The sequence below is a fragment of the Pimephales promelas genome, chromosome 23, assembly GCF_988280905.1.
Source record: "Pimephales promelas chromosome 23, fPimPro1.hap1.1, whole genome shotgun sequence".
Taxonomy (NCBI): domain Eukaryota; kingdom Metazoa; phylum Chordata; class Actinopteri; order Cypriniformes; family Leuciscidae; genus Pimephales; species Pimephales promelas.
The window spans coordinates 27,900,141-27,921,196 of NC_142791.1; the positions used below are offsets into that span (position 1 = coordinate 27,900,141).

The 21,056-nt window shown below is 35.2% G+C and overlaps 1 protein-coding gene across 2 annotated transcripts in view; it reads left to right on the forward strand.

Moving 5' to 3' along the window:
• wdr70 (WD repeat domain 70) overlaps positions 1-21,056 on the forward strand; it is an 83,214-nt gene that overhangs the window by 9,051 nt on the left and 53,107 nt on the right. For both annotated transcript variants that reach the window (XM_089126326.1, XM_089126327.1), the window contains exons 7-9: positions 2,469-2,602; positions 3,682-3,835; positions 8,972-9,048. In XM_089126326.1, the coding sequence (XP_088982452.1) occupies positions 2,469-2,602; positions 3,682-3,835; positions 8,972-9,048 (365 nt within the window). The remainder of the gene's footprint in view (positions 1-2,468; positions 2,603-3,681; positions 3,836-8,971; positions 9,049-21,056) is intronic.

The following is a 21,056-nucleotide window of genomic DNA, read 5'->3' on the forward strand; positions in this document are numbered from 1 at the left end:
GGTAAATAATAAATATAAACTGATGTTTCATGGCAAAATAGACCATCTAATGAAACTCAATTTAGTTCAAATTTGGTTCATCATTTAATTCAGTTCAAACATCTAAATTAACTCGTTTTTTCTGATCTGATAGTGTGAGTGCTGTCAAATTGACAATATTAATGAATATTAATTGTTTTAAAGCCCCGAAAAAGACCATCTGATGAATCTCAATTCAGTTCAAATTTAGTTTGTAACTCAATTCAGTTCAAACATCTAGTGAAACTCAGTTTTGTATTAATCCGATAGTGTTAGTGCAGTTTAATTGGTAAATAATAAATATGACCTGATGGCAAAAAAGACCATCTAATGAAACTCAATTTAGTTCAAATTTTGTTCTTCACTCAATTCAGTTCAAACATCTAAATGAACTCGTTTTGTTCTGATCTGAAAGTGTGAGTGCCGTCAAATCGATAATATTACTCAATATCAAATCTTTTAAACCCCAAAAAAGACAATCTAATGAATCTCAATTCAGTTCAAATTTAGTTTGTCACTCAATTCAGTTCAAACATCTAAAGAAACTCAATTTTGTTCTTATCCGATAGTGTGAGTGCTGTCAAATTGACAATATTAATGAATATTAATTGTTTTAAACCCCCCAAAAAGACCATCTAATGAATCTCAACTCAGTTCAGATTTAGTTTGTAACTCAATTCAGTTCAAAGTCTAGTGAAACTCAGTTTTGTATTAATCCGATAGTGTTAGTGCAGTTTAATTGGTAAATAATAAATATAAACTGATGTTTCATGGCAAAATAGACCATCTAATGAAACTCAATTTAGTTCAAATTTGGTTCATCATTTAATTCAGTTCAAACATCTAAATTAACTCGTTTTTTCTGATCTGATAGTGTGAGTGCTGTCAAATTGACAATATTAATGAATATTAATTGTTTTAAAGCCCCGAAAAAGACCATCTGATGAATCTCAATTCAGTTCAAATTTAGTTTGTAACTCAATTCAGTTCAAACATCTAGTGAAACTCAGTTTTGTATTAATCCGATAGTGTTAGTGCAGTTTAATTGGTAAATAATAAATATGACCTGATGTTTCATGGCAAAAAAGACCATCTAATGAAACTCAATTTAGTTCAAATTTTGTTCTTCACTCAATTCAGTTCAAACATCTAAATGAACTCGTTTTGTTCTGATCTGAAAGTGTGAGTGCCGTCAAATCGATAATATTACTCAATATCAAATCTTTTAAACCCCAAAAAAGACAATCTAATGAATCTCAATTCAGTTCAAATTTAGTTTGTCACTCAATTCAGTTCAAACATCTAAAGAAACTCAATTTTGTTCTTATCCGATAGTGTGAGTGCTGTCAAATTGACAATATTAATGAATATTAATTGTTTTAAACCCCCCAAAAAGACCATCTAATGAATCTCAACTCAGTTCAGATTTAGTTTGTAACTCAATTCAGTTCAAAGTCTAGTGAAACTCAGTTTTGTATTAATCCGATAGTGTTAGTGCAGTTTAATTGGTAAATAATAAATATAAACTGATGTTTCATGGCAAAATAGACCATCTAATGAAACTCAATTTAGTTCAAATTTGGTTCATCATTTAATTCAGTTCAAACATCTAAATTAACTCGTTTTTTCTGATCTGATAGTGTGAGTGCTGTCAAATTGACAATATTAATGAATATTAATTGTTTTAAAGCCCCGAAAAAGACCATCTGATGAATCTCAATTCAGTTCAAATTTAGTTTGTAACTCAATTCAGTTCAAACATCTAGTGAAACTCAGTTTTGTATTAATCCGATAGTGTTAGTGCAGTTTAATTGGTAAATAATAAATATGACCTGATGTTTCATGGCAAAAAAGACCATCTAATGAAACTCAATTTAGTTCAAATTTTGTTCTTCACTCAATTCAGTTCAAACATCTAAATGAACTCGTTTTGTTCTGATCTGAAAGTGTGAGTGCCGTCAAATCGATAATATTACTCAATATCAAATCTTTTAAACCCCAAAAAAGACAATCTAATGAATCTCAATTCAGTTCAAATTTAGTTTGTCACTCAATTCAGTTCAAACATCTAAAGAAACTCAATTTTGTTCTTATCCGATAGTGTGAGTGCTGTCAAATTGACAATATTAATGAATATTAATTGTTTTAAACCCCCCAAAAAGACCATCTAATGAATCTCAACTCAGTTCAGATTTAGTTTGTAACTCAATTCAGTTCAAAGTCTAGTGAAACTCAGTTTTGTATTAATCCGATAGTGTTAGTGCAGTTTAACTGGTAAATAATAAATACGAGCTGATGTTTCATGGCAAAAAAGACCATCTGATAAAACTCAATTTACTTCAAATTTAGTTTGTCACTCAATTCAGTTCAAACATGTAAAGAAACTCAGTTTTGTTGTCATTACTGAACATGAATTGTGTAAATGCATGTGGTCTCCCGTGCCTCGACAGGTGTCCGCTCTGGCGCTGGATCCGTCGGGAGCTCGTCTGATCACCGGCAGCTTCGACTACGACGTGAAGTTCTGGGATTTCGCCGGGATGGACTCGTCTCTGCACGCCTTCCGGTCGCTGCAGCCGTGCGAGTGGTGAGTCGGCCCATCAGACGCGCGCTCATCCCTGTCTCTCTCCCCGATACACCTCATCCGTCAGGAATGAGCTCCTCGTTCTCCAGCCCAATCAGCTGATTGCACACAGATGCCGTGTATTTTTGTTCCTGTCTTCTTGTTTTTCTTTGAAGTCCTGCTAAGTGGAACCCAACTGTCTCGAGATATTGGAAGCTAATAGGCTGAACCTGAGCACTCTTGCGTGTGTGTGTGATTCGTAAAATGCCATGCCACATTAACATATTCATCCACCCAGTTGTGGTGGCATCCCTTCTCTCACACACACACACACGGCCAGAGAAAACACATGTGGAGCCCATAAACCAGTGACCCGGAGAGGGAAACCGGACCTCTAATGTTCTCAAAGCTTCTCGGCTCGTTCATTGACTCCAGTGTTCATGTGGATCGTCCTGTTTTACACACACACACATGTATATATATTCAAAAGTTCATATCAAAAGTTCATATTCAAAAGTTTGGGATCAGTAAGATTTGTAATGTTTTTAAAACAAGGCTCATTTATTTAATTTAGATTACAAAAAAATAATAATATTATGACTCTCGCTCTCTCTCACTCTTTCACTCACGCACTTACTCACTCACTCTTTCACTCACTCTCTCACACACACACACACACTCACTCTCTCTCACTCTTTCACTCACACACTCTCTCACTCACTCTCCCACTCACACACTCACTCTCACTCATTCTCTCTCACTCTTTCACTCACTCACTCTCTCACTCACTCTCGCTCTCTCTCACTCTCTCACTCACACACTCACTCACTCTCTCTCACTCTTTCACTCACACACTCTCTCACTCACTCTCCCACTCACACACTCACTCTCACTCATTCTCTCTCACTCTTTCACTCACTCACTCTCTCACTCACTCTCGCTCTCTCTCACTCTCTCACTCACACACTCACTCTCTCTCACTCTCACTCACTCTCTCTCTCACTCTTTCACTCACTCACTCTCTCACTCACTCACGCACTCTCTCACTCACTCTCACTCTCTCACTCACTGAAAATAATGAACCTGTGTGTGTGTGTTTCCAGTCATCAGATCAGATCGCTGCAGTACAGTGTCACTGGTGATGCCATTCTGGTTGTGGCGGGAAACTCTCAGGCTAAAGTGCTGGACCGCGACGGCTTCCAGGTTCTGGAGTGCATCAAAGGCGATCAGTATATCGTGGACATGGCCAACACTAAGGTAACACTGAGAAAAAAAACTGTTATTTTAGTTGTATATCTTCTATGTTTATATTTTTTTACTTTTTATTTGTTTTGTTGTGCTTTTGCCATTTAACTAATAAAAAATATACATTTTAGGTTTAATTAGGTTTGTTTATTAGGTAATTAGATTTGTTTGAGGCTGAGGGCCGCGGGAGAACGACGTAAGTCATGTTTACTGTGGTGAGGAAGCGGGGATTTTCTTAGCAATGTTAAAGGGGCACCAGACAAGAATGCTGTTTTTGTCAAACAGCGACCCCTAGAGTAACTGTGGAGTACTTGTTTTTAATGTTACTGTCGTAAATACCACTCACGGAGGGCATGACGTGTTACGTAGTATACAATAGTACATTGTGTTTAATTTGTCGTTTAATGAGATCTACTATATGTTGTTAGTGGTGAGAATTTTCACGTGATTAAATACATATCCCCATGAACTTTAATGGTCCAGAGGAAGAACTAATATCTTATATGCCGGCTCCGCCATGACGATAGTGTGACAAACTCCATCCTTCTCGACCTTGTTCCTGGATATGTGCAGTGTTGCCGCAAAGGAATATTTTACATCGCGAGAGCTGATATCACGCGATACTTCCTGATGCTGAGGCTGGCGGCTCGCAGGCACCGGGGGGGTCGACCCGAAAGAAATCGTATAACCATTTCAATAACTCTGAAGCTGTTAAATTAAGCTAAAGTAACTGCATAGTGTCCCTTTAAAACGCACGTCAACCGTTCACTTGTTTAGCGTTCATGTAAACACTACAGTCAGATTCAGCATTCGGAATGAATTCAGTTAGATTGAAACAAAAGCTGTACAATGGCGACTGCAGAAAGCAAAAGCTGAATCCCGGAAATCGACGGCCGGACATGTCCGAGAAAACATGGCTGCTTTCTCCACAGAACAAGAGCCTGCTAGCTTACCTTCCAAAAAAAGATGGCCGACACTGTCATTCTGTGAGTGAGATCCTCCCTCTATGGACATGCGGGACAGATGCTACTACTGACTGTAGTCTTTAGCCTCTGGACAGAACATTTACAGACAAAAAATACATAAATCTCTCGTCTCAGGGGGATATGAGGGTGGAAAGCACGGTGATTGGACAATACTACAGGTTTCCTACCAATACAAAGCTTAATGCTAAATCCTGAAGTATCCCTTTAAACTCACTATTCCCGCGTGGCTGGAAGATTTTTTGGTACCAACTAACATTTGGAAAATACAAACATTTTAATGAATCCGAAAATTACGGCAAAACCACTTTACACTTGATTTACACAAAAAGTCGTTCTGCTGGTGTTTCATGAATGAGACCCGATGTGTGTAACGGTTTTAGTGTCAGTGATCCTGCAGTTCCCGTGTGTGTTTGTTTGCTGCATCTGGACTCTGTTTGTTGACTGGGATGTAATGAGGTGTAGATGAACTATATCAGAGATGCTGAATGTTGCACCTGGTCCTCAGACACACTGTGTGTGTGTGTGAGTGAGTGTGTGTTTAAAGCGGCTCGATGACCGTCGCGTCACTAATGGAGTGTGTCGGCATGCTATAGTCACTGCGAGAGAGACCGATTCCTCGTTCTTTGTTTGTTTTGGGGTTTTCTCTCCTCGTCCGGTACTTTATGTTCCCTAGCGAGTGCATCTCAGCGTCGAGTGTAAATAATGTTCTCTTCAATCACTGTCAGTGTCATGCTTTACTGTTTAAAGATGCCAACTTGGACGTCCATTACAGACATACCGGAATCCAGTTTGGTTTATTATCATAGCTATTACTTCCACATGTGAACACACTTCATAATATTACACTGTGTGATATTTTTTGTTTTCATTTTGATTTTAGTTTAAGTTTTAATCAATGCTTTTGTTATTATTATTCTTTTTTTTTCGTTACGTAGGGATGGGCAACGATTAATCGCGATTAATCGTGATTAATCGCATCCAAAATAAAAGTTTGTGTTTACATAATATATGTGTGTGTAGTGTGTATAATTAATTTGTATATATAAATACCCACACATGTATGTGTATATTTAAGAAAAATGTGTTATTAATATATCAAATATTTATATTTATATATAATATTAATTATGTGTAAATATATATATATATATATATATATGAAGAGTTCAGATGCAAAAGCCTCTAAGTGCCAAAGTGAAATTTTCTACTAAAATGACCATTTTTATCAAGCTTGTATATTTAAGTTCAGTAATTTCACTTAAATGACAATTAATAGGTAATTATCATTGCCATTTAAGTGAAATTACTGAACTTAAATATACAAGCTTGATAAAAATGATAATTTTAGAAGAAAATTTCAAATGGCACTTAGAGGCTTTTGCATCTGAACTCTTCATATACAAGCAAATATTTCTTAAATATATACATGCATGTGTGTGTGTATATATATATATATATATATATATATATATATACAAATTAATTATACACACCACACGCACATATATTATGTAAATACAAACTTTTATTTTGGATGCGATTAATCTTGATTAACCCTCAGGTGCTCTTCGGTCATTTCTGACCGAAAAATTTTCTGTTTTGAATTTTTAAAAATCACATCTTCATCGCAATGTTACTAAACTTGGTGACTTTTATGGCATTATGTATGTGAACGCACAAAAAAATTGAGGTCTTGATCTGAGCAGGCTAAGTGGTCTTAAAAAAAATAGTCACACTTGTGGTCTTTGGTCAAAAATGACCCCATAGGAAATGAATGGGAAATTGTAAAAAATTAAAAAAAAAAATTGTGAATTTTTGTTTTTTTGTCAATTTTTTTTAATAAGAAATAGTTTTTGAGATTGTTTCAATTATATATTCAAATCCACCAACAACAACAAAAAATGTGTTCATAAACAGCTGGGGACTTCACATGCTTCTCCATAGAGAGCTGTACATGCCATCTAGTGGTTACACCATGATTCTACGCTTTTTCTCTATACTGTAACCAGATGGTGCTAATTTTCTTCAAAAAATATTTTTTTTCTGAAGGCCTAGACTCTATATTAAACTAAAATACTACATTAATTTTTTTTTGAAAAAAATAATATATATATATATATAGAAAAAAATATATATTTTTCCATGGCAAAAATAAACCACAAATATTGCATAAATATTAATAAATTCAATTAAATTGTCTCAAAATACTAAATTAAAAAGAATAAATATTATAGAACACAAATAAATTGCATTGGTTTTACTAGGATGGAGAAAGTTTCATTTTTAGGTGTCCGGTCACTTTTGACCGAGAAGATAACAAGTGTGACTCCGAAACGAAGAGCACCTGAGGGTTAATCGTTGCCCATCCCTAATCGTTAGCGGTCAAAAGTTTGGAATAATTACGGTTTTGAATGTATTCTCTGTTCACTAAGGCTGCATTTATTTGATTAAAAATACAGTAAAAATAGTGAAATATTATTATAAAATAAATCATCTGTTTTCTATGTGAGTATATAGTAAAGTGTAATTTATTCCTGAATGTTCAGCATCATTACTCCAGTCTTCAGTGTCACATGATCCTTCAGAAATCACTCTAATATGAGGATCTGATGATCAAGAAACCTTTATGATTATTATCAATATTGAAAACAGTCGTTCTGGAAACCGTCACACACTTATTTTGTAAAAAAAGAAAAAAAAAAGAATACTATTCATCAAGGATGCATTAAAATGATCAAAATGACAGTAAATACATTTATAATGTTACAAAAGATTCTAAATGCTGTTCTTTTGAACTGATACATTTTTCAGGATTCTTTGATGAATAGACACAGTTTCCCCAAAAATATGAACTGTTTTCAACATCGATTATATTAATCAATAAATGAGGACTGATAATAATTAAGCAGCAATTAGTGTACCTTTAATATTTCTATTTAGCTTTATTTTAGTTTTTAATAATTTTAGTGCTTCAAGCTTAAGACTTTCGCTTAGATTTATAATCATTTTATTTCAGTTGACGTAACGACAGATGTGATCAGTGTGTTTCCTGTCTCTCCAACACTATTAACTTCCGCTTCAGTGATTATAATGAGTGTGTGAAGGTGTCATTAGCCATCAGTCGTTGAGGTTTTGATCAATCGCTCTAAAATGAACCATCTTTCGCCTCATATTTAGCGTCTTTATGGATTCCTGGGGTCAAATAATAGACGACGGAGCCAAATATCTGCTCTGTTTGTGTGTGTGTGTGTGTGTGTGGTGAAGCCGAGTTGCGTCTGATGAGGCCAGTGTGTCCTTGGCAGCGTGAAGGTCAGATATTCACCGCATGTTTGTGATGATGCAGCGGGTTATGGCACGCTTTAATAATGCACTGTAAGCAGTGCCACATGTGCTCATTATCAGAGACAATCACTGACAGCTTTATTTATTCTCGGAGAACGACTTTATAATAGTGTTTTGATCCAATTATGGATTTTCATTTCCTGCGTCCAAATTAACTCTTTAAAGTCGGCATGAAACGACATTCACAACATGCTTTACTTCTGTGATGTGAAGGAATATTCAATTGGAAATGAATGTAGGACAGAACATTATTTTATTTATTATTAGGCTGTGTTTATATATTATCGTGTTTTATTACGTTTAATAATGCAGCTTATACCGATGAAACTCGAAAAATTTGAATATGGTGAGAAAAGTTCATTTATTTAATTAATTCAACTGAAAAGGTGAAACTAATATATTATATAGACTCATTACATGTAAAGTGAGATATTTCAAACCTTTATTTGTTATAAGTTTGATGATTATGAAAACCTTTTCACTATATTCTAATTTTGAATTTGGGGTTTTCATAAGCTGTGAACTTTGTTTTGGCCCTTAGAGTGATTTCTGAAGGATCATGTGACACTGAAGACTGGAGTAATGATGCTGAAAATCACAGGAATAAATTACACTTTACTGTATATTCACATAGAAAACAGCTGATTTACACTGGAATAATATTTCACTATTTTTACTGTTTTTTTTTATCAAATAAATGAAGAGCAGAAAAGAAATTGACATTAAATGTCTTTAAAATATGACTATTGGATATTTTCTCAGATTTTATTTTTATTTTTTTGTTTCTAAATAAAGTGTTGTGTGTTTTGCGTTGTCTCAGGGTCACACAGCGATGCTGAACGACGGCTGCTGGCATCCCAAGATTAAAGAGGAGTTTCTGACCTGCTCCAACGACGGGTGAGTGGAGCTAACGAGCTCGTTACACTGGTCACATGTTCATATCTCCACCTGAACCATCGTGTTCGTGGTCTTTCTAAAAACCATTTGTTCTGGAGTTTTAACACATAATCCCAGGGGATTGTGGGGCATTTCACTGGGATTTTTTAGTCACTGAAACTTTCCAAACAACATGGAGCCAAGTGAATGATTGCTTTAATTGAATGTAAAGTTTATTCTCTTTAAAGTTTATTCTCTGAAATGTATTCCATTCTCAACTGCATGTTAAACAAATCACATTTTAATGGTTTTCTTTTCATTAAAATCACATTTTATGGCAGTCATCAGGAAAGTGAGTCTGATTCAGTGAGTCTTTTTTCAGACTGGTCTTTCAAGAATCGCTCCATAAGAATCATTTGTTCATATGAGTCAGTATTTTATCCAGTGTGTCAATTTCAGATTAATTGAGTCATTTGTTAGGTTTTTAGAGGTAGGTTTGTTAGATTCAGTGAGTCATTTGTCAGTATTTTATCCAGTGAGTCTAATTCAGATTCAGTGAGTCATTTGTTAGGTTGATTCGAACAATAGCGCTCTTTCTTTTTGACCAAATTAAGAATCTGTTCATAAGAGTCTTTCAAATTACATTTTAATGTTTTCCATTTATAGCAGTCATCCAGTCTGATTCAGATTCAGTGAGTCATTTGTCAAATTATTTTTTTTGACCAGGTCGAGAATCAGTTTATAAAAGCCAATTGTTCACAAGAGTCAGTCTGTTTGATCACATTTTATTATTTTTATCGAATAAAATCGTGTTTTGGCAGTCATTCAAGTCAGTAAGTGTGTCTGATTCAGATTCAGTGAGTTATTTGTCAGATCAATTTGTTTTTTGACTTATTCAAAAATTGTACACAAGGATAATTTATTCATAAGAACCGAGTCTTTTTGATCACATTTCTTTTTTTCTTTTTTTTATCGAATAAAACGGTCATCTGTTCAGTGAGTCTGATTCAGATTCAGGGAATTATTTGTCAGAATGGTCTTTTGAAGAATCACTCCATAAGAATAATTTGTTCATACAAATCTGTATTTTATCCAGTCAGTAAGTGAGTCCTAGTTCAGATTTGGTGAGTCATTTGTTAGTTTGATTCAAACAATAGCACTCTTTCTTTCTGACCAAATTAAGAATCTGTTGATAAGAGTAGTTTATTTCAGTCTTTTTAATCACATTTTAATGTTTTCCTCTTATAGCAGTCATCTAGTCGGATTCAGATTCAGTGAGTCATTTGTCAAAATGTTTTTTTTTTTTTTACCAATTCAAGAATCGTTTTATAAGAGCCAATTGTTCATAAGAGTCAGTCTGATTACATTTTATTATTTTTATCGAATAAAATCATGTTGTGGCAGTCGTTCAAGTCATTAAGAGAGTTGGATTCAGATTCAGTGATTCATTTGTCAGACCAATTTGTTTTTTCGACTAATTAAAAAAAATTGTACACTAGGATAATTTATTCATAAGAACCAGATTTTATTTGTTTTTATCGAATAAAACAGTCATCTGTTCAGTGAGTCTGATTCAGATTCAGGGAATCATTTGTCAGAATGGTCTTTTCAAGAGTCACTCCATAAGAATCATTTGTTCATACAAATCTGTATTTTATCCAGTCAGTAAGTGAGTCCTGGTTCAGATTTGGTGAGTCATTTAAATCTGTCAGAATCTGTTCATAAGAGTAATTTATTTCAGTCTTTTTAATCACATTTTAATGTTTTCCAGTTATGGCAGTCATCTAGTCTGATTCAGATTCAGTGAGTTATTTGTTAGTCTGATTCAAACAATAGCGCTCTCTGTCTTTTTGAACAAAATTAAGAATCTGTTCAAAAGAGTCTTGTTTATAAGAGTCAATCCTTTTAATTGCATTTTATGTTTTCCATTAATGGCAGTCATCTAGTGAGTCTGATCCAGATTCAGTGAGTCATTTGTCAAACAGTTTATTTGACCAATTAAATAATCTGTTCATAAGAGCCAATTGTTCATAAGAATCAGCCTGTTTGATCACATCTCTTTGTTTTAATTGAATCAATTAGCATAACGGCAGTCATCCAGTCAGTAAGTGAGTCCTGGTTCAGATTCAGAGATTCAGTATGTAGCTCTCTCTGTCTTTTTGACAATTTCAAGAATCTGTCTAAAAGATTCTTATTAATAAATGATTCTTATGGAGTCTTTTTGATTATATTTGAATGTTTGTCATCTCAAGTAGAATATAATTCATTTTGCCATGATACGTTCAGCCGAATGCATTTCTACCAGTGTTTTCCATTCAGATGTTTCAGTGTTCACAGCCTCGAAACGACAGGCCTGTGAAATGTTACATGCGTGTAAACCTTTGCCCTGCGTCAGATTATGTCCTCGTTGTGTTCCCCTATAAAAGCGCGCTGTTTTACTGTGTTTAGGGGCGTTGCCGGTGAATGTTTGAGTCATGTTCACTGGTCGCACAGATGTGGTTCTGTTTTATTCAGTCTTAATAAAGATTCTGGAAGGCTTCCCTTGGCACGTTTCAGCTCATGTCGCAGGCACATTCAGAAGAGGAGAGCGTTTAGGTTGAGGAACAGCTGCAGTTGTGTATCGCACAACTGCAGCTACACATGTGTGTACACATGTGCACATGTGTCCTGTGATCCGCTCAAATGCAAAAATATTGATAGTAAGGGGTAGTCAAATTCAATCAAGTCACGTGTAAATCATTTTTTTATGTTTTTTCACATAAATGTCTATAAGTCTGAAGCGAATTGAGATATTTTAGCCAAATTTGGCACACACATGTATAGGCCCATTCTGAGGACACATGGAAAAATAGTGGGATTTTGCCTCTTGGTGGCACTATAATAGAACCTAACATGCTATACTTAACGAATGCATTGGTTTAACATTACGAAACTCAGTTTTGTGCCATCAGCACCATCCCCTGAAGGTGCTCAAATGATTTCAAGACAGCGCCACCTTTTGGTCAAAGTTATAACAAAATTTCAAATATTACTCTTAACTTTTGATTAAATCTGCGTATTTTAATGCCGCTGGTCTGAAGGTTTTTTCATCGTCACCAAACTCTGACCACACAACATCGATTTTGTAACTACGCCACCTATTGGTCGAAAATGATAATCACATTTTTAGTTAATGTATGTGATTTTTCAGCCATTTTGCCTAAATTCATCTTTAAATGTCTTCAATTGCTCCTTGCTGCAGTTGGTCTGACACATGTTGGCATGTCTTGTCATCGTCTTTGTGCTTGGCATAATTTATTTATTAATTTATTCCAGTGATCAAAGCTGAATTTTCAGCATCATTACTCCAGTCTTCAGTGTCACATGATCCTTCAGAATGCTGACGCTCAAGAAACATTTATGATTATTATCAGTGTATTATCAGCATTTAAAAAAATCTTTTGAAACATTCTAAATGTATTAATCAATTTAATGCATCCTTGATGAAAGTTAAATCTGACTGTCTGCAAACTTTGAATATGAAATATACATTACAATCTTTCTAATTCTTAATTTTAAATGTTCCATATGCAAAATATAAATAAGAAGAAATATCTGAAAAGTTTTGGAAGTTTCCAGTGTCGGATGATGAATAGCGGTGACCTCTGCGTGACCTCTCCACTGCATTGTTCTTTTACCCACAACGCCTGAAACCCGCTGGTCTCGAGGCCGAATGCCACAGATTCCCATCATGCCACGCTGGACTCGGAGCCGCTGAGTGCTCTGAGATCTGCCACCTGTTACACACTCTTCACTCACACTGGAAATTCTCCATCGTGTTATTGCAATAATATTTTAGTTTCTGCTTCAGAATAAACACTGCAGGTCGTTATACGGAGGGATGGGTCAGCTTTAATACGTGTGCATGAATTTGTGGCAGCGATGTGTGTATGAGTGCTCATAAAATTTATATTTGTTTGAAGAGGTGATGGTGAAATGTGGCCGATTTATGTCTCATCTGTGGCAGAAACCCAGACTATTATAGCAGACGTTCAGTAGGACTTTATTTATAAATGTTTTTTAGATGTTCGTTTTGCAGAGCTGTATTTTTAGATGTGCGCTCGTTTGTTTCGGCTGTTGTCCTGAAAAAAGATTAGGAACAATCCCATATGCTTGGGATCTTCCCTAAATTGCTGGTCTTATCTGAGTTAATGAGCCTCGGGGGGGTTGGCCAAACTTTTAGGCTTGTTAAACGCATCTCTCCTGTGATTGGATGAGGCCCACCGTGACATCATCATCTTCACTCATTACTGCAATTTTTCTGTTTTTAAAGAAAAAAAAATTGCTGATGAATGAATTTTACAACACAAGAACATAACATACACTTAATAAAACATAACTTACTCAACCCCCCCCCCCCCTCTCCACATTAACCCTGGGAGTCATAAAAAGTAAAAAAAAAAAAAAAATTATAATAATAATAATCAAATATTTTCTTAAACATTCTGTGCTTTATATCACACACTCCTACAACTACACACATCTATAGCCTCTTCAATAATTATTTATTTATTTATCTGACAGTTATTGTCTTGAAATGTTTGTTGATGAATTTATTAATTTGTTAAATTTATGGGGCTAAAAAGGCTAAAAGATGTTTCTGAATTCCTCTTTAAAGCACCACTGCTAAAAATATTAAAGTTTACTTATACATTATATTATATATATTCATTAATTTCATATCTTTATTGATTGAAATCTTTATGAATTTATTGATTTGTAATTTATTTCACTTATGCATTTTATTTATTAATGATTTATTTATACATTTCACATCTTTACTGATTGAAATCTTTATGAATTTATTTATCATTTATGCATTTTATTTATTAATTAATGATTTATGCATTTCACATGTTTATTGATTTATCTCTTTTTTATTTATTTGCAATTACATTTTTATAAGCTATAAATACTATTTATTATATTATAATATTTTATATATATTTAAAAATTAGTCAAATGTTTAATATATGGTAGCTGCACTTCCAAAAATAAAGATATTTAAAGATACAAATATTAATAAATGTCTTTATTGAATGAAGAAATCTCTATTTTTCATTTATTTTATTTTTGCATTTTGATTTAGTTAATGCTTTATATATTTAACATCTTTATTTTTATTTATAATTCAATGTTTATAAAATATAAATATAATATTTAATATAACTTTATGTACATTTAAAAAAAATGAGACATATGAAAACAATTATTTAGCAGACTGTAGCAGCTGGACTTAATAAAGTAAAATTGAACTTTTATTAAATATAATTATATAATAATAGTAATCTCTTACTTTTACTTTTCCTAATAAAAAGTAATTAATTACTAATTAAATAATGCATTACACCCAACACAGTTTCTCACCCAGTTTTGATAGGAAATGTGGTAATGTGTGTGTTGAGCTCGGTTTAGCCGTTGTTGGTTGGACAGCCGTGTGGCCGTGAGCATGTCGGGGCGTCGTGTGGATACGCATCGGGTTCATGAACATTCCTCCTCACAGAGCCAGTCTTGCGTGTCTCCGTCACAAGCGTGCTCTTGAATGAGGCCCCGTGGGCGAGTCTGGAACACTGATCAGCGTGAGGCCGATTAATTGAGTCCGAGTCTTTACAAGCTCATTAAGAGTCTCCGCCACCGGCCTCTTCATCATCTGCGGCTCTCAGCTCCCAAACACTCTCGGCCTGACCCGACCTACTACAACACTAGCTCTTCAGAATCACACACACACATATACTCACTCTAACTCACAACCACACACACTCTAGTTTAACTCTCACACACACTCTAACACAGTGGTTCCCAACTTTTTTTTTTTATCTGAGAAAATATTTTAGGGACCCCTTCACAGTTAATGATATTTTTTTTTTTCTTTTGTGTTAATGATCGCTCTTGTAAGCTTGCAGTAAATATGTTGTTTTCAAACAAACTGTATGTTTACTATAACCAAGTTTATGCACAAATAATAGCCTATAATATTTAAAATACAATAGCAAAAACATCAGTTGGCCCTTTTTAATTTAAAAACGTAAGCCTAGGAGAAGCCTATATATTGAAAAGCAAAAACAAATAGGCCTATTCACATTGGTGTGTAGGTAAAAAAAAAAGGAAAGAATATAGGCTATTACTAAATGGCCGTCTGTGGCCTCAATACTTGCAAGTTATTTATCAATGTGAGGCTTTATTTTACGTTTTTGGCGCTTTAGCGAGCGATAATAAACTTATGTTTTATTAACAGAATAATGCGTCTTTCGGAAGAACATAGTAGCCGGAAGTACTTCTCTCTGTGTCCGTCTATGGCGAGTCACGCAGGTACTGTAGTACTCCGCAGCGAGTGTAAAATAGTCCCAATATAAACCCTTATTAGGTGTACCATAGTGGTTCAGCATAAGACAAAAACACGGATTGAAAAATGGATTCATGATCAACTCGCTCATTATATACATTTTGAACGGAAAAAATGTAAGGACTTTTATTTAGTGCTCGTTGCTCAAAACTTTTCAAAATATGACGCGACCCCCACAGAGCTCGCCGAGGCCCCCCTGTTGGGAACACTCTAATACACTCTAGTTTAACTCTCACACACACTCTAACACACACACACACACACACTCTAGTCTAACTCACACACACACAACCACACACATACTCACTCTAACTCACAACTACACACTCACACACACACACACACACACATCACTCTAACACACATGCACACACACTCTAACTCACAACCACACGCATACACTAGTCTTACTTACACACACACACACTCTAACTCTCTCACACACACACACAACCGTGCACGCATTCTAACTCTCACACACACTCTAACTCACACGCACAAGCGCACACACACACACACACACACATACACAACCACAACCGTGCACACATTCGAACTCAAACACGCGCACACTCTAACTCTCTCTCTCATGCCACACACACACACACACACACACACACACACTCTCTAACTCTCACTCTAACACACACACACACACACACACACACACACACACACACAAAGGCTCTGGGGCCTCACGACTTTCTTTTAAGCCTGCCCTTTTCTCACGCACCTGGGGAAGTCCCCGCACACCATCCCACAGGAGGACCCGATCTGAGTGTGTGTGTGTGGCATGAAGTGCAGAGGCCCCGATCTGAGTGTGTGTGTGTGTGTGTGTGTGTGTGTGTGTGTGTGTGTGTGTGTGTGGCGTGAAGTGCAGAGGCCCGTCCACAAGCTTCTGCTTTCTGTCTGAGCTGCTTTTAAAAGTGTGTGTCAGGGATTCCCAAGCGTTTGTCAGCCGAACCCCTCACATGTAAAATACTGACAACTCACACACACACTCGCATGTTCACGGTTCTCTGATCGGAAGTGTTTTATTTTCACTGTGGTGGACTTCAAAGTGGACTCGAACCTCTTTTTAGGTGATTCGCTGCGTCTGAGTTTGCCTGAAAACAGTAGCGTCTCAGAGTCCATTATAGTCACACTCGTGTTTTAGGAACCCAATCAAATGGAATAATGTGGTATCTTTATTAGAGCCAGACCGATATATCGGCAGACCGATGTTATCGGCCGATATTAGGCATTTTCCAAACTATCGGTATCTGCAGTTATAATGGCCGATAAATTAATATTTCAAAAATAAAATAAAAACGGACGAAACACGCTTGAACCATGTCACGAGTGTTGGAGTTGTATAGTTTGTCCACCAGAGGGCGCTCTACACCGTTCCTGTTGGAAACACTCGTTGAGTTGGTCACGATACATACATTGCTTGAATAACAATTAAAAGAACATCCCCATCAGTTCTCTTAACTCAAATAAGCATGACAACATTTGACTATCATGTCCAGTTTTGCTTCTGTTAAATAAGCCGAGAGTGAAGCGGAATTAGCTAGTAATAGTTGTTACAGTGTAGTTGACTGAGTGTCCTTTTAACTTTTGACAATGTGACTGAAGTATTTCTTTAATAGCGCGTGACAGTTATAGCAATGAGACGTATCATCTCTCCTTGGCCTGTTTATATTGAAAATGTATGTTTTACAATTCGCAGTATGACGTTATCCATTGCTAAACTATTGCTCATCATAGACTAGCTAACCACAAAGCTAGCTAATGCCACTATCATTAGTCTCTTCTGTTGTGACAATAAAAGAAACAAGTTTCTTTTTAAGATGCTTTATCATATTATTTCAGTTAAAACTCATAAATAACTACAAATAACTAATGTTAGGGAAATCTGTTAATGTTTTGTTGCGCGTTTCTGAAAAAAAAAAAAAAAAAATATCGACCGATATATCGGAATATCAGATTTTAAAATCAACAAATTTTTCTATCGGTATCTGCCTTCAAAATCCTTTATCGGTCGGGCTCTAATTTTTATATTAATATTTACACTAATATTTAGTCTTTCGACTGTTCAAACTCTTGAGCTTTAACCATTTACAAATGTCAAGCTTTTATTTCGGCCAAATCCCGGTGAAATGCGGTAAATTTATGCCCGTAAAAATGTAGGAAATTATGCAAATGTGTAAATACATGCTAATTACACTCGTTCTTAAGCCTAGGTCGGATGTACGGAGGCCCTAAAGGGACCTTTGCAAAAATAAAAAAAAATAAAGACTATCTCGTGCGCACGCATTACAATTTCCAGTTTGCGTATAGTTTGCGTCACTGTCATTACTATGAGGAAAACAAGAGCATGGATGTGGATGCGCATCAATTAACCGAAATCTATTTTAAACTAAGACTTCATTACAAAGACAAAGTGTCTGTTCTTGCATTTCGACACGATCACTTATTGAAGACGCGATTGCATTTATTCAGCATCAACTCCAAGCTTCAGGTCAGCTCCATGGATGCAGGTGGATGCATGCAAAGAGTAAAGAAAATGGATTGCATTTCAGAAAAATACATGTTCGCTTCATTTTGAGCTCGTTAGATCCGGGTGTTTGAAAAAAATTCAATAGATTCAATAAATTCTTCTGATAGTTTTCTCGTGAGCACGCGGTATACTTTATTTGTATTTTTTTGCAAAGGTCCTTTTTTGGGTGGTTGTAAACCCTTTAGTTAATCCAAAAGGTGAGCCAAATGAAAAATGTGTAACCCAAAAATGTCACATTTTTCTACTTTAATGTGTTAGTTTCTTTCGCTCGGGATTTTTCTCTTTTTTTCTAAATAAAAATCTGTAAATTTATTCTTGTTTTTTTTTTTGTCTATTTAAATTCTATTTACAAACTTGCCACACACAATAATGGTCAATAACTGTATTTTTTTGAAAGCTAATCTTTCTCTGTAAATTATGTAGAGCTGGACAATGATTAATCGCGATTAATCGTATCCAAAATAAAAGTTTGTGTTTAAATAATATATGTGTCTGTAGTGTGTATAACTATTTTGTATATATAAATACACACATGCATGTATTTAAGAAGAATGTGTTGTTAATATATCAAATATTTATTTATAATATTATTTCTGTATAAAAAATAAAAAGTATATACATGCAAATATTTCTTAAATATATACATGCATGTGTGTGTATTTATATAGACAAAATAATTATACACACCACACACAAATATATTATGTAAACACAAACTTTTATTTTGAATGCAATTAATCGTTGCCCAGCCCTAAAATTAAAAAAACCTTGCACATGAAAAAAAAAAATATCGCACTAAACATACAACTGACACATATTCAATAAATAAGAAGACAATTACTTTAATTGCAGATGAAAGAGCTCAGATAACTGGAGTATTCACAGACCATTTATAGTGTATTTATTTGTATGTTTATATTTTTTATTATTTATTTATACAGGTTCTTCTTATTTAAGATATTTTTTAATTTTTATATAAAATATAAATGAAGAAAAACTGTTTATTTTTATCTTTCTTAAAAAAACAACAACAATTAAAACAATTGTTAATTTATTTATGCAAGACATGGAATTGAAAAAAGATTTACTAATTAATCCTGTCCTATTCATTCCTAACTGGGATTGTATGAATCCCTATTTGAACGGCGTGGTCCTCGATTCACTTTAGGAGAAACGTGTCTCACTTTTGTCTAGAATGTCTGATCATAAATATATATGATGTGTTTTCAGGGAAGCTGCTTCATAAATCTCAGCCGCTGCTAATTGCAGACGTCAGGGTTAATGCCTCAAACGCGCCGCACGTCATCGGAAAATATTTCCCGGGTTGTTTACCTCTCATGTTCGGATGCGTTCGTTCTGGGATGTCTTTGATAGGCATAAGTTACCATGACGACCTGATTTCTTTTGGCCACGTGAGTGCTGATGTCATGGTCCGGAATATGATTTCTGTGTAAACATCCCAGAGGAAGCAGATGCTGCGTCTGCCATCCAACAATTATATATTAACTTTAGCTTTAATATTAAAAACAATGTTGTTGGTACACTAGCGTTCAGAAGAAATGAATATCGTTATTCAGTGAGGACGCATTCAATTGATCAAAAGTGACATTAAAGAATGTTACAAAAGATTCCATTTCAAATGTTTCTCTTCTCTGATGATGTGGGCGGGCAACTGTCACTCACATGACATCCACCAATAGCAAACCACCACCATCCTATCAATTCCCCACAGACTTACTCAAGCCCCGCCCACAAGCAGTTTCTCTCGGATATGTCACTTGTACAACAATCAATGAGCTGAATCTGACATTCACCCCCTCCAATGATGTGTTTCATCCATGAGGATGTAATGGAAGCTTGTTTACGCCACAGAATAAAACATTTTAAAAGATAATTGTGACTTTTTATCTCACAATTGAGTGTTTAAATCTTGTGATTCTGAATTGAGAGACACAAACTCATAATTGCATGTTGTAAAGTCAGAATTGTGTTTTAAAGTTAGAATTGTGTTTTAAAGTCAGAATTCTGTGTTTTAAAGTCAGAATTGCGAGACAAAGTCAGTAATGTGGGATATAAAGTCAAAATTACGAGTTATAAAGTCAGAAGTACGAGTTATAAAGTCAGAAGTACGAGTTATTAAGTCAGAATTGCGAGACAAAATCAGAATTGCGTTTTATAAAGTCAGAATTGTGAGACAAAATCAGAAATGCGAGTTATAAAGCCAGAATTACGTGATGTAAAGTCAGAATTGCGAGATATAAAGTCAGAAATGCGAGTTATAAAGTCAGAATTGCGTGATGTAAAGTCAGAATTGCGAGATATAAAGTCAGAAATGCAAGTTATAAAGTCAGAATTGTGAGATATAAAGTCAGAATTGCGAGATATAAAGTCAGAATTGCGAGATATAAAGTCAGAATTGTGAGATATAAAGTCAGAATTGTGAGATATAAAGTCAGAATTGCGTGTTATAAAGTTAGAATTGGGAGGCAAAATCAGAATTGTGTGTTAAGTCAGAATTGCGAGACAAAATCAGAAATGCGAGATATAAAGTCAGAATTGTGTGTTACAAAGTCCAGAATTGAGAGACAAAAAATGCGAGTAATAAAGTCAGAATTGCGAGATATAAAGTCAGAATTGCGAGATATAAAGTCAGAATTGCGAGATATAAAGTCAGAATTGCGTGATATAAAGTCAGAATTGCATGATATAAAATCAGAATTGCGAGATAAACTCACAATTCTGGCTTTTTCTCTTGCAATTGCGACTATATCTTTCAATTCTGAATTGTGCGAAAGTCGCAATTGCAGGTTAAAAAGTCCAATTCCAAGAATAAAAAGACTGAATTTTTTTTTCTCAGAATTTCGACGTTATATCTCACAATTGCGTGTTATCAGGGCCGGCGCTCCGCACACGCACATCACGCACTGCGCGTAGGGCACCAAGTGCTTGGGGGGGCACCAAAAAATCTGGGTCGTGAAAAATCATCACAATAGGCTACTAGCATAGGCGGAAATCGCGGGGGGGTCGGGGGGGTCAGGACCCCCCCTATCTGAGGGTTGTCCCCCGCAAAAAAAAAACATTAAAATATGTGTATTGTAAATAATG